We start from the raw sequence: 26,723 nt of genomic DNA on the forward strand, positions 1-26,723 counted from the left end.
ACACATAGGGTTGGGCCCGGTTTGTCAGCAACGTTTCATGGCACTCTATAGATTCCCCACGGCTCGGATTAGAATTAACGGGGCCCTTTCGGAACCGATCCAAATTAGTAACGGAACCAGGCAGGGGTGCCCCCTTTCCCCTCTAATAATCATACTGTGTATAGAGGCCCTAGCATGTACCATTAGACTTAACCCAAATATCACCGGTTTAAAAGTAAAGGAAATTGACTATAAACTAGCTTTGTTCGCCGACGATTTGTTGGCGGTACTGACTAACCCGATTATTTCTATCCCCAACCTCATGGCAGAATTTCAGACATTTGGTTCCCTTTCAAATTTTAAAATAAACATGACCAAATCTGTGGCACTAAACGTATCATCCCCACCTGACAGTTTGGAAATTCTCAAACAGTCCTTCCCCTTCACCTGGCACCCTACTAGTATTAGATACCTTGGCGTCACGTTGTCCTCTGACCTGTCCCGTCTCTATGATAATTTTAAACGTTTGCTACTTAGACTCTGCACTGAACTTAGAAGTTGGCTGAATAAACGCCTCTCCTGGCTGGGCAGAATTAGTGTGGTTAAAATGAACATCCTCCCTAGAGTCCTATATCTTCTGCAAACATTACCTATTCACATCCCAAAGGCTTGGTTTCGTGATCTACATAACGAGGTTAGAGCATTTATCTGGGGTAGCAAAAGACCACGATTCCAACACGCGATACTTTTCAGACGAAAGCATATGGGAGGACTTCAGTTTCCAGACTTTTCAGTGTACTATGATGCTATTATATTAGGCAGGGTTTTGGAGTGTACGCGGTCAGCTGATACTAAACAATGGGTCCTCCTAGATAGTGAATTTCTTCCCACGCCTATAGAATTTTACCCCTGGCAGTTTAAAGTTCGGGTCACTCCGCACCCCACAATAGGTCCCACTGTAGCTTGTTGGAACAGACTCAGGAAATTTTCCTGTGTCTCATCACAACTCTCTCCCCTTACCCCATTGTTTGATAACCCTGGTTTTCCCCCCGGAGTTGCCAACTCAATATTCGATACTTGGAAACGACAAGGGGTACAGCGGGTGGGCCAGCTGATGGATGGGAATAAGGTGATGTCCTTCTCTGCCCTACAGGACAAGTGGGGGTTACCTTCATCGGAGCTCTGGAGATACCTCCAACTCAAACATTATGCGCAGGGGAGGGAGGTGCGTGTGGCTGCCAGCAGAGCTTTGACGCCCTTTGAGAATATGTGTCTCGCACCATTACGCCCGATGCATTTCTTGTCAAGGGGCTATGGACTCTTGATAGAACACAAGTACAATACACTGCCTGCTTATGCCCAGGCCTGGAGCAGGGACCTTTCTATTGATTTAGACGTAGAGACTTGGACAAAAATGTTCCAGGCCACATTTGTTAGCTCCTTCAGCTACTCTGTAATTGAAACTCAGTTTAAAGTTCTCTCTCGTTGGTATAGATGCCCCCTCACAATAGCGAAAATGTTCCCTGGTACATCTAACATGTGCTGGCGATGTAACGAGGAGATTGGTTCTCCTCTTCATATCTGGTGGGAATGTAGACTGCTTCGCACTTTTTGGGATCAAGTTATGTCACTTACTAAGTCTATTGTGGGTAAAGAAATCCCTACGACTCCCGCGTTCTGGTTACTTAATTTGTACCCCGGATCGGTGAGTTCCTATAAAAATCCCTACTGAAATTTTTGAATGGTGCCGCAAAAGCTGTCATACCAGTACGCTGGCGTTCCACATCCCCTCCCACGATTAAAGAATGGTTTACTCGTATAGATTTGTATATGTCCATGGAGGACATGAGAGTGCCCCCTGAACGTACCCAGGAGTTTACAGCAATATGGTTCCCGTGGATGGAGTTTAAGTCTTCACAGGTCTTCTTAGCCAATAACTAATTGGCAGTCTAAAAAACTTTTGTGGACCCCGGCCGCACTTCCCCTCCCTATCTTCCTTCCCTAACTACTATCCCCCCCTTCTTTCTGTCTTTTATCTTTTCAGCTTTTTTATGTGTTATGTGCTCCAGAGGCGTGATATGTGCACAATTCAAATTATTCAGACTTAGTCGATCTGTCAGGATATAATATTTTATTATCTTGTCCTTATAACATATGATCTGTACTTTCTGGCTTGTTGATTACATTGCCATTGGATGCTATAATTTTGTAACAATTTTTTAAAAAAACCAATAAACATATATTGCAAAAAAAAAAAAAAAAACCTGTGCTGTAATGGCAGAGATTGGGAAACTCGGTCTTAAAAATATGTTATTCCTCTTTATTTTCTCTCAGGCTGGCAGTTACGTGTGACATTTTTGGTGAGGCTTGGAACCCAAATATATTCGGGGATCCTCTCATGTGTGAATGCCTTTGATATACTTTTCCTTAAGAAATGTGACCAGGGATGGCCACATAGCATGTACCATAAAATCTTCTGATCTCATATAAAGTTCAAGCAAAGAAAGAGAAAAAGGGACTCTCTTTTTGTTGGGGCAACAAGTGCCCCAACAAAAAGAGACTCATTTCTTCTCTTTCTTTGCTTGCATTAAAACCCACTCTCATGGGAGCACCTCCACACGTTATTTGTTTAAATAAAATACAGTATTTTATTCACATTGTTATTACTTGTGGACCAACATACTCATACTTGACATTTTCAGATTTCCTATGCCTGTGCACTTGTCTCTCCAATTCCCCTTTTCCCTATAAATCAAATCTCATATGAAGTTCCTCAAGTTGGATCCTGGTTCTCAACAAAATAGAAGCAACATGGCTACATAATGTGATAAGACACAGTTTAATATAAATATTCCATAGGCATTTGTAGTAAACTCAACATAGTTAATAACCCCTAGATAACTGGTACACTGTAGGTCTGTCACAGAATACAAACTTCTATCTTGGGGAGTGAAAATTTCTATATCTGTTTCGTAATTATTAGTCCCCCCCCCCCCCCCCCCCACACACACACACACACTAAAACACAGACTACTGCGCATGAGCAGATGGATCTATGGAAAAATGGCACTGTGGCCATTTTTCCTGCAATTTTAGAAAAACTGCTGTTTTGGGACTCCAGGTGTTAAGTATTAAATACATGGGTGCAGTGTGTGTGTCTGTACCGCACACACTGCACCCAATATAAGTGCTCAACTACCCGGGCTTCAGTCCCCTGCTGGTGTTAGCACAGCTTGTAATCACCACTGCATGAATAGAGCTGTGCATATGCACACGGCATCTAACAGTGCAGGGCAGTGAGTTTGGGGTCTGCGCAACTGCTCAGGAAGCACTGGTCAAACCACCAAAATGATGATAGCGGGGGTCATGGTAAAGGCCCCTCCCCTGCACCCAAGGTCATACCCACCTCATCTGAGGCCAAGACCCCTTTTCCAAAAGTTAGTATGTATGCAAGAGGCATGCACAATATTTATTCCTTAAGTGCCTTGAAGTTCGTACCAGACTGGATCACAAAGAGCCCACTAGAGAACAATGTAATAATAAGGAACAAGTGTTAAGCCTGGTGAAGTGATAAAGTGGAAGGTTGCCCCTTATGCCAAAAATACACAAGGGAAAGTACGCACCATACAATCAGCTCCCTTAGTGTCAAGCTACAGGCTAATTTTAAAAAATGACAGTAGATTTGTACCAGCTTAGTAGTATGCCATTTCAGGCATTCAAACAGAAGCCCATGGTCTACAGTATCAAATGCTGCAGAGAGATCCCGAAGGATTAAGATTGAACAGTCACCTCTGTCTCTTGCCATCAGAAGATCATTTAGCACATATACCAGGGCTGTTTCAGTGCTATGTCTTCTCCTGAATCTTGATTGGAACGGATCATACATATCAGGAGTTGTCAGGTGAGTTTCCATTAGATTCGCAACCACTTTTTCAATGACTTTTCCTAGAAAAGGAAGGTTTATTACCGGTCTATAGTTGGTCATGCAGTCTGGATCCAAATTATGTTTTTTAGGCAGAGGTCTAATAATTGCTTCATTTAGAGGTTGAGCAAAAATTCCTGTCTGCGAAAAGTATTGAACAATTTTTGCAAAGACGGGGACAATTGTATCCATACACCGTATTAGGGGCTTGGTTGGGACAGGGTCCAGTGGGACGCAAAATCTGGGCAATTTCAGCAATGTCCTTTACGTTCATTGGGTCATAGCTGGTCCATGAGGACATGTGGAATACATTGACAAGCTTGGTAGTATTGCATACTCTCATGGCACTGTGAGATTCCAGCCCTAATGGCGGATATTTAATCTGAAAAGAATTTTGCAAACATCACCACTTTATCACTTCACTGGGCTTAATACATCTGACCCAATGAGCCTTGAAATATGTGTAAGAGAACTGTACAAAAATAGAGCTTGTGCCACATCCTAGATTTACCTGCTTATTCTTTTAGCTTCTACTTTCCCTTGTGTATTTTTGGCATAAGGGGCAACTAGGATTTTTTTTTTTTTTTTAAAGGGATCATCAACATTATTATAAGAGAAAAAAATAGCAATTGTCTGTATCTGATCTATTTAGCATTGCAATATAATAGCAGACTGATCTGTATACAATTATGTTATAGAAAGGGGTAGGCGCTCACTCAATGTAGATTCTGGTGCAAAGCTGCTGGTCTCTAAGGAGAAGGACGGGGGCCACCCTCCAGATACAAATTTGTATTAGAAATACAAATCGTCAGCCTGCGCGGATCAGTCACTCCTAGAAAATGAGGAGTATTTTCCAGGCATATTTTCAGGCCAGTTACCGGCAGTATATTACATACGGACGGTTAGTAAATTAGGAATCACCATGCGAATGAATGGAGATTCCTACTTGTATTGGTTTGATGGTGTATGCATTGATATCCCTCATTAGGAATATGAATATGCCAGTCAAAAGAATACGAACGGCCATAGCAAATCACAAAAATCTGCGTGTGCTCAGGACTGCACCATCAGGCATAATGCTGGCTGGATTGCTTATGTTATCCAACCTGAATTAGCCCCTAAATGTATTTATTTATTTGCAGTTTCTTATATAGCACAGCAGATTCCGTTGCACTTTACCTAAATGCAAAACAATTATTTATGTGTATATTTTACATAACTTTTTACATTTTTCCTTGCCAGTTGTGTACTTGTATTTCTTTTTAAAGAAATTATTAACTAGATTATACATTTCTAAATTAAAATTTATTACCGTAACAGTTTTTTAGTACCAATTATTTATATAGGGCACAAATACTGTATTCTGCAGCGCTTCACAGAGAAATTCTGACCATTCACATCAGTCTCTGCCCCAGTGGAGTTTACAATCTATCTTCCGAGACAATTAACCTACAGTACCAGCATATTTTGGAGGAACATGGTGTTGTGAGGCAGTAATGCTAACCATTACACCATCCTTGATGTAATACCATAAATATTCTTCATATAAATCATACTGGGGTAGATGTATGAAGCAGTGATAAGAGTGGAGAAGTGTGCATGTGGAAAAGTGTGCCTGGCTACCAATCAGCTTTGAAGTAATACTTTTTAAATTCTTTCTATAAAAGTAGACAAAGCAGCTGATTGGTTGCTATGTCACACTTCTATACTGGCATACTTGTCCACTCACTGCTCCAATCACTCCACTATCTAGTAATATTATGGGATTAATTATTTATGTTTTACAATTTTAATTTTCTCACCAGACCAAGATTAGTATATGTATTTCATTATTTTGGGTTCCATTGTAAAATTCAATATACATATATATTTTTTTTAAATGCAATTTTCAAACTCCCTGTGTGTCTTGAAATTTGCTATGGTACATTAACATTCATCTGAACCATTTCTAAGAGAATTTGGAAGATAACCAGCTGAAAGCTTTTATAACCTTATCTGGTACTATAATTAAGAACAAAAATGCCAAGAATTTTATTCTGCAATTTCTCCCAAAGGAAACAGGTGAAAGCACATGAATAAAATGTCAGCCCATTGTGGCATTAGAGGGATATAAAAATCTAAGCATTTACCATTTCAGACACCACAAAGTGAAATGAAATCTGCTTGCCTTTTATAGCACTATAAATGTACAAGGGACAATGCAGAAAACAAACATACCACTGAAGCATTCTCTGTTTCCTTTCTTTGGACAAGAAATAGACACGTTGAGCTAATACTGATCTAGAAAGGTTTTGCTTGGCTAGATGACATTTAGGGCGAAATTTACTAAGATGTGAGCTCAATTTCACATGGGATATTGATATGGACAACCAATCAGTTGCTATCTATTATCTTATAGAAGGTGCTAAATAAATAAGAAGAAGATTCTGATTGGTTGCCCTTAGCAACATCCCATCTTAGTAAATTTCTCCTAGGATGAAATTTAATAGGACAAGAGATTCAGAAAGTGAGAGATTTGGTAAGAATTCTCCAGTTTATTTAAAAGCGCCAACCATTTACACTTCAAAATCAAACTGGTTTTGCAGTGTAAATGATTGCCGCTTTAAAAAGACTGGAGATTTCTTCCTACTTTCTGAATCTTTCGTCCTATTAAATTTCCCTTAATTCTATCTTTTTAAGCACTCTACATAACTTTAGCAAAGCATGGACAGTTCGGAGCAAATTTGATTTGCTAAGTTATAGATGCATTTGGTGTTCTGCCTAATTCCAAGAATGTTTCCATGGATTTGATTTCAGACAGCTCCCTAGGCAACTCCAAATCAAATTCAAGGCTGCATTTCTATTTATTTATTTCAACAACACCCCTCTCTTCCTCACAGTGGGGGCATCTCACTACCATGCTGCCCTAGACACACAGAAGGGTCAGAAGAGGTTAGTGTGACCACAATGTGTTAGCTCCTCCACCCCCTACATTGGTAACAGTTCAGATGTGATTCAGATATTAATTCAGTCCTCCAGCCACTGTAACTGGTGCTGTTTTTCTGGAATGGTTCATAGTCTGGCTGGTACATTTATATGTGGGCACCTTTTCTGGCTGGCACAGAATAATATATGAAACTCTGTTGACACAACTAAGGGTAATTTATGTCTCATAGAGTTGAGTTATTCATGGACAGACGCAAATACAGTAGCGCATGATGATAATGGCTACCGGTACTAGTGAATTGCTTGTGACTAGTTGTGTGCAGAGACACATATATATTGACTTCATGAGTATTTGTAAGTAAATATTGTTGCTGATGTACTGTATTAGATAAATATTTGACGTTTCATTGATGCTTAATAGCATATGTATATTTTACAAATACCTGTGAAAGAAATGGCTGCAAGTGAATATCACTTATGCCAGGTGTAAATCAGGTGTATACAACTAATGCCAACCTTTATGTAACTGTGCATATACAGATGTGTCCACATACATCTAGCCTCCTGCGCGTTACACAGCCCTGCTAGTTGATCCATGACATTTCATGACTCGGTAGCACCGAGTATCTTTGAATGGCCAAAATTTACTAAGATGGGGGTTATATTTCAAATGTGCTGTTGCTACGGGCAACCAATCAGAATATACATTTGTTTAGCACCTTCTAGAAGATAATAGATAGTATTTGACTGGTTGCCCATAGCAACATCACATGCGTAATAGAACTCCCATCATTGTAAATTTCCCCCATGTGTCTTATTCACAAAGTGCACAAGCAGCACACAAGCAGCGTCTGCTGATATAAAATTATACTGTGGGTGAATCTGCATATAATTGCTATGTTACAGTAATGTAGCATATTGTATGCAGATACAACAGTCACACACAGAATATAGCCATGCCACATATTATTTTAATCAGCAGAAGCTGCTTGTGATTTCTATTTGTTTTGCAAATGAGACACATTTTGATGAAGAAAGTTGCACAAAGATGCTCTGCGTTACCAAGTCACATAGAACTCACACATTGGAATACATTTACTATGATGGAAGTTATATTTCACATGGGATGTTGCTATGGGCAACCAATCAGATACTATCTATTATCCTCTAGAAGGTGATAAGAGTATACTATTAGACTTTTTTCATGTGGTCTAAAATATGGTGGTGTTTTAAACATGGTGTTTTCTGTGAACCCACTGAAACTGTGGGTTTCAGTGGGTTTTCATCATCCCAGTAACGTGGTGAGGTTAGTGGATTTTAGAAAATGGGCAGACTTGTCTTCTTGTTTTGTTTTTTGTTTTTTTTTTCCATAAATTAACAGGAATGAGGTCATGTGACCACATAAATCTAACTCACAGAATTATGCACCTACAGCATCCAGTGTGCAGTACGTGGAAAAGTTACTTGGTCATAAGTGACTATGCAGAAAAGAATATGGTAAGCAGTGGGTGATACAGTACACATTTAATGGAATATATATATTTATGTTTGCCATATTCTATGTAAACTACCATTTCATTCATATATTAATAAACTTATGTTTATTTTAAGTAAAAATATGTTAATGTTACAAAAAGAATGAAAGCATTATAATTACATTTTTGCTAGATCTAAGATCAGATGAGCTTTTTCCTTTTCCAATTTAATTTCATAAGTAAATATATTTAATTGTAAATATATTTATTTGTAAACTTTTACAATATACTACCAGGTTAACAAAGGATAATGCAAAACAATGTTTTTGCAGCTTACAGAAAAATATGGGTAGGTAATAGTCTTGTTAAAATTCATAAAATAAGGTTGAGTATCCCTTATCCAGATATACGTTATCCAAATTATTCCAAAACCATAGTTTCCAAAATGTAACCTTTTTTTGTTGTTGCTAAAAGTACTACTGGGGACATTTGTAACATCACTACTGGGGACATTATATGTAACTGACATTAAATATGTGCATGTAAATGAAGGTATAGCATTCAAATTCAGTGTGTGAGATTTATTTATTTACAGTTTCTTATATAGCGCAGCATATTCCTTGTAGACAAACTTTCTTTTATGTTTTGAAACCATGTTTCACGCACAAATGAAATATAGTTGTGTGTGTTTGATGTGTTTGTACAACATTAATGCAAGATACCTAAAGATACCTAATTGAAATATAAAGATATTCTGAAATACGGAATAATCCGTTATCCAAACTTCTTGGGACCAGAAGCATTTTGGGTAAGGCATACTCAACCTGTACCATTATAGGGATCCCAAAACAAGGGCATTGGGACAATAACAAAATGCTACGTAAACCATTTTATGTGTACCTGGCTGGCGGTACAACAGTATATCAGTATGTTTTTAGTTGTCTGCCAGAGTGCAAATTATGCTTTTGCTGGGAGTTTACACTTGTCCATGTATCTATGTACCGGTGATGTCATTCTGGGGTCCATACACTGCTTGACAACATAATGAATATCAAGTATATTTATCACATCGACTGTAACTTCTGAAGCGACTGGTTCATGTAGAACACCAGATACACTTCTCAAACATTCGCACGGGGAATAAATACTGTCTCTGGATCCACAAAATAGGAGATCTGGAGAGCTATGTCATAAATCTAGATAATCTAAACTGCGAGAAATGTCCATATACTGTATGTTTGGTAAACTAAATATTAGGTACTTCAAAACAAATACTGTGTAAGCAAATAATTTCTAACATTTTTTAATATGTAGGTAACATTTTATACTTCATTTATTTTTTAGTGATATTTCTGGTATAGAATTCGCTGATTACAGTATATGAAACATTTTGTGGTGGTTTAAGTCCAAGGCCGGGTTTCCATCTAGCCGCAGTCATTGAGCGCAAGTTATTGCTTCACCAGGGGCTATCTTATTAGCCCTGTAAGCTGGCACTTAGCAGGCATTCTGCAGAATCCCTGATAAGCTGCCCTTGGAGACCCATTTTCCGCTGATAACACATGGGTCTGGGAACTTATCTCGCATTCCATGTGTTATCTCATGATAATCAGCCATTATCACATGTTAAAACGGGCTATAATTTGATAGCCCAGTAGTATTATCAGGCCAAAAAAAATCAGTTTTTACCATCCGATAAATTGCCACATGCAATTGGATATCCTCCAAAGTATAGTACAACACAGGAGGGCATTTGCAAGCACACAATGGCCTTGTCTTGCCAACTGTTTTTGGACCCACAGTTTGTGCACAGGGTGGAAACTAGGCTTTCTGGTGCCTGGGGCAAGGTAGTCATTTGGTGCCTAACCCTCAAAAAAACACAAAAAAACATTAACGGAAAGCTGCTGACAGCGAGCTATAAGGCGATGCAATGCCTATAGCACGCTGTCAGGGTATTCAATGCGAGGCAGGGTGAAACAGGCGAGTGTGGCCATAAAAACAGTGAGGCTCACCCCAAAATGCAGCAGACCCATTTGGCAAGGATTTCCCTGGAATATTAAATACAGCAAGGGGGTTGGGCCGCTCACCAACAGCATTGAATACCGCTCATGAATGGAAGAAATAGCAAAAAAATGTGGCCTCGTCTGGTGGCGCTGTGCATGCTGGACTGGTGGGTAGCAAGGCGGCAGTGCTGCTGGACGATCCCATCCTGTCTTCACGTCTTGTGGCTGTTCTCCGCCCTCCTTCTGCTGCGCCAGTCGCTCTTCCTCTGCAGCCGGCGGCATCATATAACTAAAGTAGGATCTTATTACCCATTTAAGCCCACTCAGTCACTGAGTCAGTCTGCGCCCCCCACATCCAGTGCCTGGGTCGGGTGACCCCCTAGCCCCCCAAGTTACGGCCCTTTGTGCACATATGCCTAGATCTCTACCATACAGTAGGTAAATCACACTGTAAAGCAGATTACGGTGCTGATGTTGCTGAGGGATATAAAAAGGGTCAAAGAGAGAAGAAAGGGTCTTCCAAAGGGGCACATTAATTTCTGTGGTTTGTGGTGAAGGTGTGGGGACACATTGCCATTATCACTCAGCAAAATTATTTGTGTTGTGCACACAGTAAAGATTGATCCTTCTAATATATTTTTATTATTTTATATTACAAATTGAGTTTTATTTCATAATTGCATCTTCTAAAGTTGCACTAAGTTGGACTTTTTTTATTTGCTCCTCTTATACTGAGTACTATTCTGAGCACATTAGCACACGTCTAGGTTGCAGACAAATCCTGTGAGAGTGGCATTCACACTATAATGCATCTATGTGAAATGGTGCGCAATCAAGGCATTTTTTTATGTACATCTAGTATTCATATATCTAGCTTCAAAAATAAATCTGATTCTTGATTTTTTTTTTCTTTGTTTTACTTCATACTTATGCATCTCTCTCTCAAATCCATTCATGCATTTGTAATGTCTTTTGGCTAAACCAAGAGCTGAACCTCGGTCCCTCTGCAGCTGCTCAAATCCATTTCTTGGCATTGTGTAAACTCGATCTGCAAAGCAGACGGGGGGCTCATCAGCTCAGTCTCAAGGAAAGGAAATGATTAATAAATCAATGCAGATATTTATGTGGTAAATGTGGCGTTTATGCGTAAGGTGAGGCCATTACATGATTTGTGTTCCATGATGTGAGAGACCTTTGCATGTTGGTCTAAATAAACCCACAGAGGACTACCCTATAACCTTCTGCTCCTCAGCCATTATGGTTATATCACTTTGACATTTACCTTCAGACAACAAAGACTCAGTAAAGAAACAGATGATATGAAACACTAGAAAACAGACTGACGGATAGAACTCTTACCTCAATACTTTGAAAGGTCAACTGCATTTCCAATTATTTTAAGTGGATTGCATACATGCAAAGTCACTATATGACATAAAACAACAATTTCTGCTTCTTCCAATGTATTTTCTTGTTCTCCAACACAATAAATAATACAGTAAATGTTCAGTATAATGCATGTATGATTAAAGGAGCCCATACAAGCTCCGTTCCTGCTCCGTCCCTTCTGTACTATGATATGCGCGCTCCCGCGCGTCTCATCGTACTGTACAAAAAGTATGTGCTGCACGTACTTTTTGTACTAGCTTTACATGGTATCGCATAGCATTGCATGCACAATTCATGCACAAGGCATGCGATGCGATACGATGTGTACTTTAAAAGTACATAAACGGACGCCCAGAACCGAGCGTTTATGGGCTCCTTAAGACTGACCTAATATTATATACTGTTCAAAATACGGTACTTGTTTCCTAGCACGGCACCCAGCGCATCGTATACCATTACACTAAATAAGGTATACGATGGTATGCGATGCGACGTGATATTGTACAATAAAATATTGCGATCGTATAGATTTATAGATTTTTGATTGTACAAGCACCCTGATGGATCATAACAATGTTAAATGGCCCCCCATAGTCAACTCCACCCCCAGGATCAACGCCAACCCGAAGCGTGGCAAGCGAAGCGAGCTCGCGAGGGGCGGCGGTACGCGTCCTCTGACCTTTTCATACCCCCACTATCCACGCCGGCGTGGGAGCAGACATGGAATACGAGCCCAAAGTGCGGCGAGCGGACGCGCAATACATGTAAAGTAATCCGTGTCCCCTCGCGGGGCTCGCTGTGCTCATCACGCTTCGGGCTCGGTGGCTCACTGCGCTCTCTACACTATCTAAATTCAACTCCAAAAAAACCCAGCTTTCCTGAAAAGTACAAAGACATCCAGTGGTGCAATCACAAAGTCCCAGCAACTGTATACACATTCCCAGCACACACACACACACAGAGATCCATCAGTAATCACCAACAGCCATACTGCATGGCATCCTGAGACACTGGAGGCATGCTGCTCACATGCACACCCAGAGACATGCCTCTAAAATGGTCCTAAATATTTTACCATCATTGTAGAAATGGGGATTAATACTAAAAATAATTAAAATGCACTGACAAATAGGGCCACATTCTGAGTCGCAGACAATGCCCATGTGCACATAGTTGAGCAATTATTTGCAACTGCATATGCGCAATAAGCTCTGATAACCACTGTGACACATGTGTTATATAGAGTGTATACAGGTGCTGTTGCAGTCAGGACAGAAATGTGATGGAAAAATGTGTTCCTGGGCAGTGTCTGGGAATTTGCTAGTACTGCACACAAAATGATCCATTCAAATTATTGTGGGCATGTTCATTGTTTTGTACTTTTCTATTCCCTATTCTGGAAACAAGCTTCTTTTAGTTTACATGTGACCTAAGGCCCACTAATAATCAGACTTCCTTATACAATATGAGGTTTATGTTTATGCTAGTTTTACGTAAAATGCTAATCTTTGCTTGTCCATACACACTGGTCTATTGAGTTGTAGGACAATGGAACGTTTACCTATTCTTGTTCCATTCTTTCAATCTGAGCCGAGGTTCTATATTGTGACCTGATATGTGACATTTTTCACATCTGCCATGTTTCTTATATATTGTTGGGTTGTTTTTTTTTACTTTTTTGGGTGTCAATTTTCAAAAATCTTTAATAAAATTGTACAATTTAAAATTCCCAGATTACACACGGTGAACCATTTCTATGTTTTTATTTCATTACAATTGTCAACTGCTAAACATTCGTGACTATTCATATATTACACAATCTACCCTATTTTTACAAAAGGCCAAGTAAAGGACACTATCTGGAATACATCAGCAATAAAATCCACTTTGGAGAGGTAAATGAGCAACTACTGAGGGCAGGCTTAAGTTCACCCAATTCAGAATTCTCAGTGTCTGTTTTTCTTATCCACTAAATGTAGATAATAGTTCTGCTGCTTATATAGTCACAAGCAGATACAGTATTATGGCCTGTTTTATTTTGTCCATGTGCATTTATCTTTAGAACATTACCTGTAAAATGAAAACCCTTGATCACTTTTAGGCAATGCACACTGATTCTGCTTTTTGTTATCTGCCAGATGTCTTCATGTTAATAAAAATGTTAAGAAATAACTGCCAAACACAACAAGACCAGATGATATTCTAGACCGCTCTTGCTCCTTAAATAATTCTGGATTACACAGTAAATAGGTTTGGAAACCTTAATTTGTTGACAAAACTGTGTTAAGCAATAAAGCTAAGTGAAAATTGTCATTTGAGTAAGATATAGCTTAACTGTCTATGCTCACTGCTACCCCTTCTGTGTCACTCCTGTCTGTCTTACCCTTCCCTTTAGAATGTAAGATCTCATGAGCAGGGCCCTCTCTCCTCATGTACTTTTCTTAGAATATATACATCTCTGCCACCATTATAATTGCTTCAGTGTCCTGTCCCCTGATGTAACTATCCTTATTTACCATGTACTAAATTGTCTTGTACTGTCATTCGTTATTTGTTTTTTGGTCATTTATGTATTGTCAGGTACTGCGGAAACCTTGTGGCGCCATATAAATAAACGATAATAATAATAATAAAATATTAAATAGACAAAGTAATGGCTTCCCCCACATAACTCAACTCAAGGCATTACAGCAAGCCTGCTGCTCACACATACACATGTATATACAAATACCTACAATATGTGTCATGCAGAGAACGCTATCATTTTAAATTACTGGTAACAAGGGTTAAGCTTTTTCTTCTAATACCAACTTTAAACAGCACCCTTTATACAGTAGGTCCTCCTCCACACCATAACAGAGAGGAAAGGAATCCCAGCCCAAACACAGTAAAAAACACTGGAACAAATGCATCAACTTCGCATAAAGGAATTAGACGAAAGACAATGCGAATAGCATTTTCAATATTTATATATTATATAAATAATGGTTGAAAAAGTACACTACTTGTGACAATTTTATTATTTAACAAAATAGGCACTTCAAATAAATAGACTTCTGACACTCATACTTAGTGAAATTGCGATCATGGGAAACCATGTCTGGTAAATTGCTTTTGGCTTATTACTGCAAGATGGTACAACTAATAATATCAGTATTTGTGTCATGCAAAATGAAAATAATGATGATCAGTACTCTAGTAAATCATGGATCTCACTGTCAACAAATAGAATCAAGCTTTAATTACTTTCTTTAGTTACTCTTGATAATATGGACCTACATGATTAAATTAGAAGTAGCAAACATTCCAGCAATTGATAATATATGCAATAGTACAGAGCAGCACAACTGCAGTAAACGACAATAAAGGAGTTCCCCTAACCTATCATTCCTGGGTATTGTCAGGGGCGGATCCAGGAGAAAATGACAGGGGGGGCACCATGACAGGGGGATGGGAGTGAGCGGTGTTAGTAGTGCCAGTGTGCATTCTCAGAGAGTGAAGCGAGATAGAGAGGAGAGCAGAGAGAGGGGGAAGGAATGGGATTAGAAATAGGCCCTGACATTGTAAGTCCACAGGCCCACTGCGGAGTGAAAAGTGAAGGACGGAGTTGTGTGCGCGCCGAAGGCGCTCAGCTTTTTTTTTTTTAAAGGGAGCGTGGCCATTCCAAAGGGGTCGTGTCCTTGAGTGTAGTGTACCACACCATATACCCCTTTTACACATTATGCAACAAAATAGTGGACCCTATTATACTTGCCGCTTACACATGATGCCAAAAAGAATGAGACAAAATTTCCATAATGCCACATGGATTAAGCCAAAATTCAGATAACGCCACATGGATTAAGCCATAGTATAGATAATGATGTATAAATAGGGATATTGCGCGCAGTCGGCGAGCAAAAAATGTACACAGTAATGCCCATTACACATAATGTCACACACCGTAATACCTATTAAATATAATGTCACACACTGTAATGGCCATTACAAATAATGCCAACAAAGTAATGCCCTACGTTGTGATGCCCATTAAACATAATGCCAATACCAAAATGCCCATTAAACATAATAATGCCTATTACATATTATACCATTTAATTGCTGTTTACCTACATGCTTATTGTCAGAGGAATATCACTTGTTGCCAGGGGTTACATGCTTCTTGCCAGGGGTTTTATTCTTATTGCCATGCCATGGGATTGATATTTTTTTTTTGCCAGGGGGGAGCCAGAGTGCATGCTTGTGAAGGGTTCCATTTAAATAGCGCGCCACCGCTACCCAAATCCACACTTCCGGGTAGCGCTGGCCGCACTCTTCTGTTCTGACAAACACTAAAGGTGTAGCAGTACCTCTAGTGTCTGTCTCCTATAAGGCGGTGGCAGTGGTGTAGCTAGGTGCCACAGTGCACGGAGCAAGGGCATGTTTCGCGCCCCCCCTCCCTCTCAATTTGTAGTAGGTGAGGCTCCTGCTCAGTTAAAAGTGGGCATGGACCAAAATTATACCACACACCGTAATGCCCATTGCACATTTTAGTGAACTTTGTAATTCCAATTACACATAAGTCCACACATGATGCCCATTACATACTATATAACACACCGCAATGCCCATGACATACAGGTTGAGTATCCCGTATCCGAGTATCCGTTATCCGAATTATTCCGAAAACCATACATTCCAGAAAGTGAAAAAAATTTTTTTTTGCTAAAAACTCACTGGGGACATTTGTAACAGCACTACTGGTGACATGATATGTAACTGGCACTATATATGTGCAAGAAAATGATTGCTTGGCATTCAAATTCAGTATCTGAGATAGTACACAAATTTTGTTTCATGTTTTGAAACCTTGTTTTTTGAACAAATAAAATATATTTGTGTGTATTTTATGTGGTAATAAAATATATTTGTGTGTATTTTATGTGTTTATACAGCATACATGCAAGATACTTCAAAATACATAATTGAAATATTAAAATATTCCGAAATACGGAATAATCCGTTATCCAAAATTCTCCTGGTCCCGAGCATTTTGGATACGGGATACTCAACCTGTACTATATAACACCGTAATCCCCATAACATACTATATAACACACTGTAATGCCCATTGCATACTATATAACACACCGTAATGCCCATTACATACTATAAACACACCGTAGTGCCCGTCACATACAATATAACACACCGCAATTTCCATTACATACTATATAACACATTGTACTACCATTACATACTATATAACACACCGTAATGCCCATTACATACTATATAACACCATAATGCCCATTACATACTATATAACATACCGTAATGCCCGTCACATACTATATAACACACCGCAATGCCCATGACATACTATATAACACACCGTAATGCCCATTACATACTATATAACACATGGTAATGCCCATTACATACTATATAACACACCGTAATGCCCGTCACATACTATATAACACACCGTAATGACCATGACATACTAAATAACACACCGTAATGCCCATTACATACTATATATCACACCATAATGCCCATTACACATTTGACACATAAGTGCCACTTACCTACATGCTCGATGCCAAGGGGCTTCATGCTCGACTGAATCTGCTTGGGTGCAGCAGGGTGGGAGGGTGCTTGCAGCAAGGTGGGTGCAGTAGGGTGGGAGGGTGCTTGCAGCAAGGTGGGTGCAGTAGGGTGGGAGGGTTGTGTGTGCACCCCAGCCAGCCCGCCTCCCCCCCGCGCCCCGCTCCGCTCGCCCGCGTCTCCCCGCTCGCACGCTCCACAGTGTGCCCGGGCGGGAGAGAAATGTGCTCCTGTCCTATGTAAAATTCATATCTCCCGCTGGACCGCTAGCCAATAGGCGCTCGCGGTCCAGCACCCGGCACTTAATTGGCTGCTGGACCGCAAGCGCCCATTGGCTAGCGGTCCAACAGGAGAAGTGAATTTTATAGAGTAGCACATCTCTCTCCTAGCCGGGCACAGCAGGGGAGCAGGGGAGAGGGCACAGAAGGGGAGCGGGTACAGCGAGGGAGCGGGCAGCAGAAATAAAAAAAAACGACTGAAATGACAGGGGGGGCACGTGCCCGGGTGCCCTCCCCCCCCCCCTGAATCCGCCAGTGGGTATTGTAACATCAAGGCAATGGTATGGTTTGCTTAAATGTGCACTGTGCTCTGTTGGAGTCCTTGTAAAGAATGATGCAGTCTCTATGTTAGAGTGTTATTAATTAAATAATATATATTGCAGTGATTGCAATCAAGACAAAATATTGGTTTAATCTCACATGATCGAATGACCACATGATAGTATATGAATGTCCTCTAAGGCACAACTCTGAATACATTTGATATGACATGTCCCAGACTTACCTGCTCCCAGGTCTTTGCAGCTTCACTAACAGTTCTAATGGTCAGTCCCATAAAATCTCTGTAGAACGTGGGGCTTTGGTCTCTTAATGTTTCTGGAGTGAGTATCGGAGCCTCCAACTAACAGGCTCTCTGTCTCCTTAGTATTCTATACTATATTCCTAGTATTCTAACAGCAGTCTCCCTAAGTAGCTTCTCATCTGTATAGCTTTCATGAGGACCTGTTTCACAGATCTGGGTTCCTTGATAATACCCACTTCTCTCTCTCTATCGCCTGGATTTCCAACTCAATAACAGCAGCTTGTTGTTAGAGACACTGCTGAACCAGAAACCACCGCCTGCGCTTTCCTTCCTTTCATCTGTTCAGGCACCAGCCTGGCCACCCATCTTGGTAGATGAAATCCTGTAGGGCTGCCATGGCAATTTTCAATCACAGATTGTCACAACTCATGCATGTGGGCATTAAAAAAAATTAAGTTAGAGTTTGTTTGAGTTTCCTAAGATATAAGGTATACTAAAATACTAAGTTTCACAAAATGTTGGTGCAGCTATCATCAGAACTGATTGCACATCAGGAATGCTCCCATGATCTGCCATTGCACTCTTCCAGGGGTTCTCAAACTATTTGCTCTGGGACCCCGTCAGACAATAAATATTATTACAAGTTACCACAGAATGGCCGCCACAAATGTGTGGTCAGTGAAATAAAGTGACCGCTATTGTGACAGGGAGGCAGCGGGTAATGCGGGGATGGAAAAGGGGGTAGGGGGATAGAAGAGGGAAGCAGAGGGCGTTTTCATAATGAGTTATCCCCTGTCCCCCCTCAACAAACACATTCATCTGATGGCCAGCAACATGGAGTCGTGACCCCATGCTGAGGTGGTCGGGACCCACTTTGGGGTCAGGACCCACAGTTTGAGAACCGCTGCACTCTTCCCATCCCTTCTACTATACACTTGATGAAAGCAGGCTGTAGTGTGTTGTGGGCATGTTGCTGTAGTGTTTGCATACACTGACAATTACATTTGCAGGCCATATAGCAGATGTAGAAAATCTACATCTGCTATATGGCAGGTGTAAGTTTCAATGGTGTGACTGATGGTGGCATCTAAAGACAAATGAGGTGGTACTAAAGAATTTACAGACACTCAGGAGTAACTCTACTAAAATGGGAGTTCTATTGAAGATAGGATGTTGCCCATAGTAACTAATTGGATTTTACTTACCGTATATTCCGGCGTATAAGACGACTTTTTAGCCCATAAAAATTTTCCCTCTAGTTGGGGGTCGTCTTATACGCCGGGTATGGCATATATTCACTAAAGGGTACCTCTCCTCGGCCCCCCCCTTCTTATGCATACGTACCGTACCTTAATAATAAAAGATAGAAGTACAGTATTTGTCTGCAGAGGTGTTTTCTTCAGCCTAACGGCCTGTCAGATTGCGCATTTGATGTCGGCGGCAGGCTCGGGTGTTTTCGGTGGGGCTCGGGGGGACTCGTGTGCCTGAGCGCTCCCGAGTCCCCCCGAGCCCCGCCGAAAATACCCGAGCCTGCCGCCGACATCACTGCAGTGACGTCGGCGGCAGGCTCGGGCATTTTCGGCGGGGCTCGGGGGGACTCGGGAGCGCTCAGGCACACGAGTCCCCCCGAACCCCGCCGAAAGCACCCGAGCCTGCCGCCGACATCAAATGCGCAATCTGACAGGCCGTTAGGCTGAAGAAAACACTGATGCAGACAAATACAGTACTTCTATCTCTTATTATTAAGGTACGGTACCTATGCATAAGAAGGGGGGGGGGGCGAGGAGAGGTACCCTTTAATGAATACCGAGGTACCCTTTAATGAGGACAGCGGCATCACTGCAGGGAAGCTGCAGATGAGGGGGTATTAAAACTTTATGTGGTGGGTTATGCTGGGGCAGGACAAACCTGCCCTGATAGGTTTGTCCTGCCCCAGCAAAACCCACCACTCAAGGGACCAGACAGCTGCTAGTGACAGGGAGGTGTGCGGAAGGGGGTAGTCTTATATGGCGAGTATATAACAAACTCTACATTTTGAGTGGAAATGTTGGGGGGTCGTCTTATACGCCCAGTCGTCTTATACGCCGGCAAATACGGTATTTATTTAGCACCTTTTAAAAGATAATAGATAGATTCTGATTGTTTGCTGTTTTGATAGAACTCTCATATTAGTATATTTACCCGTCAACCTACAGACACCCAATCATACGCATGGATGTACAGGAGGGATAGACTACTGTATGTAGCAGCTTTGGCATAAAATCACAGATGGGTGACAGCCAAAATACACTGCCGTGTCTGCGTCTCTTTGTATTTAATCTTCAACAATGAATCATTTTGTTTAGCTCTTTTCATTTCATGTTCACATCAAGAAAATTATAGAGCATGGCCGTTTTTCTAGTACATCTTAGCCAGCATGTGCTTAGCTTTCTCGTCTGAGGCTGTGAGCACCCATCTCTCATACACTGTAGATGTATGATGTATAGGAATGGCAACTGTGTGATCCCCTTCACTATTCTATCAATTTCAGTGTATTAAAAAGATTAATATGTCTTTGGGGACTGACTTCCAATGAATCGTCAAAGGGAGGTTTTGGCTGACAGGAATATAAACACAAGAAAGCTGTGTGTGTGTGTGTGTGTGTGTGTGTGTGTGTGTGTGTGTGTGTTGAGCATATGAGTTTGATAAAACCTCTATTTATTTAAGTGCAGTAACACAGAGGGCCTGAGGTGGGCGCTACTACAGTATGTCTGCTCTAGCACCTGTTGCCAGGACCGCGAGTCCAATGATATACAATACAAATGCTAATTTCGTAGTAGCATGTGCTGGAGTGTACAAACCCTGAGAAGCCCACTTTCATTGTGCATTCTGTTAAGCTTTGGTGGTTGTTGACACTCCACCATCAGCGCACCGTCATTGGCATCATTAATGTGCACCTACCCTATGGCAGCACAGTTTCTTTGTCTGGCCAGGAAATGTACACATTATTGTGGACAATAAACTCTCAATTATAAGTTATATTTCAGGTCTCATTAGCTATTTATTAAAAGTAGGTTAAACTCTGCTAACCTATGACATTGTGTTGGGTAATGTAAGCTGCCTAATCTCAGTCCTTAGTTGACTCATATTTGTCCAATGTAACTTTAAGTAAAACCCTGGTAAGGTGAAGGTGAGAATTTTATATTCTGACCACATCTAGTATCAAATTAACATGTACTCACTTTCTGTCACGGTGTGAATGTGCTATTCAAGTGGATGAGAATAAACTTCTAAAAATAACAGTATTATTACTATTTGGACAGAGAAAAATGTATTTTTGGCTGTCTCTCCTAAGGCCAGATGGTCATCAGCTTCTGCTTTGTCTGGGCCACAGATGCGTGTGTTATTGGATACTCCTAAAGTTGTTCATATGAAATCTTATGAAGCCAAAACTTTTAACATTATGCTGGAAAACAAATACTGGGATTGCACTAGGTCAGTTGTGTATTATTTATTTATTAATAGCTATTAATATGCAACTGAGATCCTACTTTATGTGCAGGGGCATCCCACAAGGATGAGATCATCTCAATTAACATGAGACTGCAAGAGGTTGAAAAGTCAGATACAAGGTTGTTTCCCGGACACCCTTGAGTTTACATTAAATGGCATATTTGATATTGGTGGCCGTGAAGCCCTGGAAAGTAGCTATTATTGGGATTTCATATTGCAGCAATAACAAATTACTTTTATGTGACATTTAACAAAACTACCAGAAACAGGTGTTTCAAATGTACCATGTACCGTGATACAATTGTAACCTCTTCTAATCTAAGGGGTACCAAAAGCTACACTAATACCCCTTTCACATCGTACCTCAGACCCGGGTACAGTGTGAAAGCACCACAGCTTAAAACCAACCCGGCAGTTTGACCCGGGTTATAAGAAGGGTTAAACCTGGGTCACCCTCTGTATAATGGGTGTCCTGGGTTTAGTGTGAAATCGATGAACCCAGCTTAGCGAAGTGAATGGGTAATAAGTAAAATAGGATCAACACTGGCTTCTTCTTGAGTGCCTCCACCTAAGCCACTAGTATTAAAGCAATTCACCAATGTAAGTTGGAGAGAACCCCTGACTATTTTGCTCAGGAATCAAGTAATGGTCAAGAACAAGAGACACACACACAGTTGTCAAGTGAACAATAAAATGGTATAAATTAGTATTTTGAATAGATTATGCAGCAATAAGCCGGATCATGCATATGGAATTGTGCTAATCAAATTTGCCAATCAAAGACATTAAAGTTAAAACCTACACTGTCCTAGTAACACTCTTTGCTGAGGTTTAAGGTTAGTACCATATGTCTTTACCTCTCTTAACATGAGGATTATCTCATTAGATGCATAAGGCTACCTAATTACTCAATCTCGGGCTACTACCAATGGTTCATCCAACATTTTTAGTATTAATTTGTGTGTGCAGTGGCTACATTATGCAATCTTTGTTCAAATCTTTAGATTTTGTTGCACTAGTCCAAAAACAGTAATGCCAGACATCAATGCTTATTCAAGTTTGAATTTCACTGCTTTTACTGTCTATCAATACCCTTTATTTTGCTGTCTGCTGGGTTGAAAAACAGTATTCCTAGTAATTTTTGTGACTTTTATCAGAATAAATATAAAATTAATTTAGGTGAATATTTCATAGAAATGTTTTGAAATTAAAAATAATGGCCCTTATTCTGATTGATGCGGACTTTACCGCGTACTTACGGATCGCGTCTTTATGACGTCTGCGCATGCGTGGAGAACGCTACGCGCATGTGCCACGCCTTGACTCGGTACCAGTTCGGCCAAATCCCGTCCAAAACTGTTCACCGCTATCAGTCGGGAAATAGGGGCGTATTATGGGCGTCATGCGGAATGACACATGGGCGTAGTTTCAAAGTGGGCAAAACGGGGCGGAAACATGGGCGGACACGGGGGAGTACACTTATGTTGGGGGGCGTACATTCGGAAACCACTCCGAATGCACGCGATGAAAAAAGGGCAGAAATGTGCGGTGTCCACAAGTGTACTATTGCTTTGCGGACACCACTCGTTCATGCGGTAGGCGAACGTACGCCTAATGACTACAACCATTAACACCTGAACCCAATAGAATCTACTCCTTTACTCATTACTCACTAATAGGACGCTTGTCAGTGCTTTAATTGAAACCATTGCTGCTTCAAGGAACCCGTACTAAACACCCACATATGCTGTACTTGTCAGACACTTTCAAACTGCTAACAATGGACATGACAGAATATTAATACTAGCAATACACATGTGTATTTGACATGTACTCATGAAACCACACATTTTGGGTAAAGTAAACACATTTATTTATATTCATGTCACAGTCAATGCCAGTGTGATGCATTGCAGAATTGAAATAATAGTGGGTTGTTTGGCGTAAATACTCCGCTTACGTGCGGTAGCACCGCTTGGCTCCCGTTCGGATGCGGTATTCCCGAGCATACTCTGTAATACTCTGTAATACCGTGCCGAATCGGAGTGTTTCTCCCGCACACGCATGCTTTGTATGTCGTCCGTAAACACGCCCTGTTCTTAAAGAGTGAGTCCGTCCGAATGCGGAGGACACGTGGGCGTTTCTACGGACGATGGCCGCATGCGGCAAAACACCGTGGCGTGCGGACCGCTCCGTAAGAATGCGGGAATTTCCGCACAGATCAGAATAAGGGCCAAAGTTATACTCTTTTTTTTTGTACCCAAATGAATTCAAGACTATTAAAAAAATGGAATTTATTTATGTAAAAAAAATATTTCTACAAATTCTAAAAAATACTGTATATGTTTAGTTAATTCTAAGCAGTGTTGGGGTCATATTATTTCAGTAAATTCATATAATTATTATTTCAATATGAAATACACATACATAAACTTGCTTATTTCCCAATTCAAAACATTTTTTATTCCTGATTTAAGCAACACAGCTCGCTTACTAGTCCTATCCTATCAATGTAACTTAAGCATAAATGCTTGATATATCTGAAATGCGCCAGTTTACATATCATTAGGGGTTATCCTCATTAGAGAATAACCTCTGTTATTTGGTTGGTTTGCCTTGAATGGAGCTGTATTGTTGCCTTGATGTTGCAAAGTACCATCAACAAAACCTTTTATAAAATAGTCTTTAAAGGGAATATTCAATTGCAAGCAAAATGTTTGCAACACAAATTACCGCAGTTATCGTGACAATATTTTCATTAGTGAGGGAATATATGCTGCTTATTTCTGTGCTATACACTTGAAAAAAAATTGGGTATGGTCATTTTTCCCCAAAAAACCCATGTTGAAAAGAGAACAACTTATTATTATCAGCCTGCACCGTTCCTAAAATTAAAAAAAATCATAATAGGAAGTAGTTATTTGTGCATTAAAAAAAAAAAAGACAATTATTAAAAGCCACATTTTTTATTCAAATACAAATGAATAAAATTAAAAATGTAGAAAATAATTCATTTAGAGGTAATTTGAGGATACTTTCAATTTCTATAAAAAAATCTGTTTAAATAAATAAATACTTTAATTAATCTTTAAATACAAAAAAAATAAAAAAGGATGATTTTGGGCTCGTCTGGTCTTTTTAACTAAATATTAACATGTAGTTGTTGGCCCAATTAAGCTAACTGAAAACAACCACTTGTTTAATTAGACATTAGGGGATGTCCAAGTTGTTATAAACACTGGCCATTATTCTAGTTCACGCGCAAAGGCAAATTCCTTCTCAAATGGAAAACCATGTGCACTGGAGGTGGGGCCAGAGCCGAATTTCCCATTAGGCACGTGAGGCACGTGCCTAGGGGCGGCACATGTTTGGGGGCGGCACTTGGATGCCTGTGATAGTACTGTCAGCCCAAAATGTACCAATAACTGCAAAATATCCACTGTACTGTACTATATTCCATCTTACAGATACTGCCCCTGTAAACTGTCCTACTTAGTAAATATGTATTCATAATAAAAGAACATGTCACAGTTAGTGGCTTTTTTTTTTTATAAATCCATTATATTGGCTATTATCAAATAAGGGCTTATAAGTAAACAATAAAAATAATAGACAGGGGGTGGGGGGCGGCGTTATTTTTGTGCCTAGGGGCGCCGTCATCCCAAAATCCGCCCCTGGGTGGGGCAGATATAATGTGTGCAGGGAGAGTTAGATTTGGGTGGGGTTTTACTTTAAAGTGAGATCTATATTGCAATGTAAATATAAAACACCCAGTATTTACCCTGCACAGAAACAAAACAACTCACATAAATCTAAATCTCTCTGCACATGTTACACCCCCCCCCCCCCCTCTGCAGTGCACATGGTTTTGTCCATTTGAGACAGAATTTGCCTTTGCGAGTGAACCAGAATAAGGGCCCACGTCCTAATAGTTTTACGTTAAAATAGGGATATTTCCCAACTTTGCACCTGTTCTCAAGCTGCGAATAAAAGCACAAATTACAGCAGATGAATGTTTTGCAGCCTATTAAATATCAAAAACCTTGCTGCTGTGGGAAAAACACTTTGCCTTCGGATAACTATTTTTTCTTGCACCTATATATGCCCCTAATCCAACAATTTAATTTGGCTCTCTAATTTTTAAATATTTCCAAATGAAACTAAAATGTACAGTATTGTTAGTAATGTACATCAATAGCTTAAGGACATAGAATACATTTAGTAGGCCTAGATGACATCCTCTTCAGTAGTTCATATAAAGGAAAGAGCATATTAAGGACTGTATATCTGGATATTACCACAGACTTCACATACAACAACAGAAAATGGCAGGGGACAACCCTCTAGCAGCCCTTCCAACAACCTTGATCTATCAATTTGTCATAGTAAATTTCTTTTTATATAGAATCTATAATTTATTTGATATCCAAGTCCCAGAATAACAAACAATTTTCCATTTTGTCTTTCAGATCATTTTAAATTCAATGCACAAATACCAGCCAAGGCTGCACATAGTGAAAGCGGACGAAAATAATGCATTTGGTTCCAAGAATACAGCTTTCTGTACGCATGTATTTTCAGAGACATCATTTATATCCGTGACCTCTTATCAGAATCACAAGGTGAGTAATCATAGGTAGATAAAATCATTCTAAATACTAAATATTAGGGTAGATGTATTGATGGACAGAGACTAAAAAAATACAATTTATATTTTCCAAAGGAATCTCCTTTTTAACTGGTTTGATCATTGGTTTAATTTAAATGCCTAATGCTTCACCATGGCACTAAGGCACATTCGTGTTGCAGGCTGGTATTAAAATGAGATGTTTTCATAAATTCAGAATTACAGCATGCAATATAAAACTGAAACAGTTTCAAATAGTGTACCCTCTGGGATATTGCTTAATGAATCAGCAAACTCATAAACCCTCAGATGTCATTCAAACGGAGCAGCAAATCTAATAATGACTAGAAAATCTTGCCCATAAATCTAAGGTGAAAAGTAATTACAGCACATATATTTGTTGAGACGTTATGAAGAGTGTGACCATAAAACTCCAGGTTTACAGCTGTCTCAAATGCAAGCACATATTTAGAGAAGGGAACTGGTGCACAGTCATGGAAACAACGGTTATGTCACACAGAAAG

The 26,723-nt window shown here is 40.1% G+C and overlaps 1 protein-coding gene across 1 annotated transcript in view; it reads left to right on the plus strand.

Annotated features, from left to right (window-relative positions):
• TBX4 (T-box transcription factor 4) overlaps positions 1 to 26,723 on the plus strand; it is a 168,898-nt gene that overhangs the window by 125,908 nt on the left and 16,267 nt on the right. Inside the window, exon 5 of the mRNA XM_083171154.1 lies at positions 26,042 to 26,194. Within this exon, the coding sequence (XP_083027280.1) occupies positions 26,042 to 26,194 (153 nt within the window). The remainder of the gene's footprint in view (positions 1 to 26,041; positions 26,195 to 26,723) is intronic.

Source organism: Crinia signifera, chromosome 2 (assembly GCF_055691185.1).
Source record: "Crinia signifera chromosome 2, ASM5569118v1, whole genome shotgun sequence".
In the NCBI taxonomy this organism is placed as follows: Eukaryota; Metazoa; Chordata; class Amphibia; order Anura; family Myobatrachidae; genus Crinia; species Crinia signifera.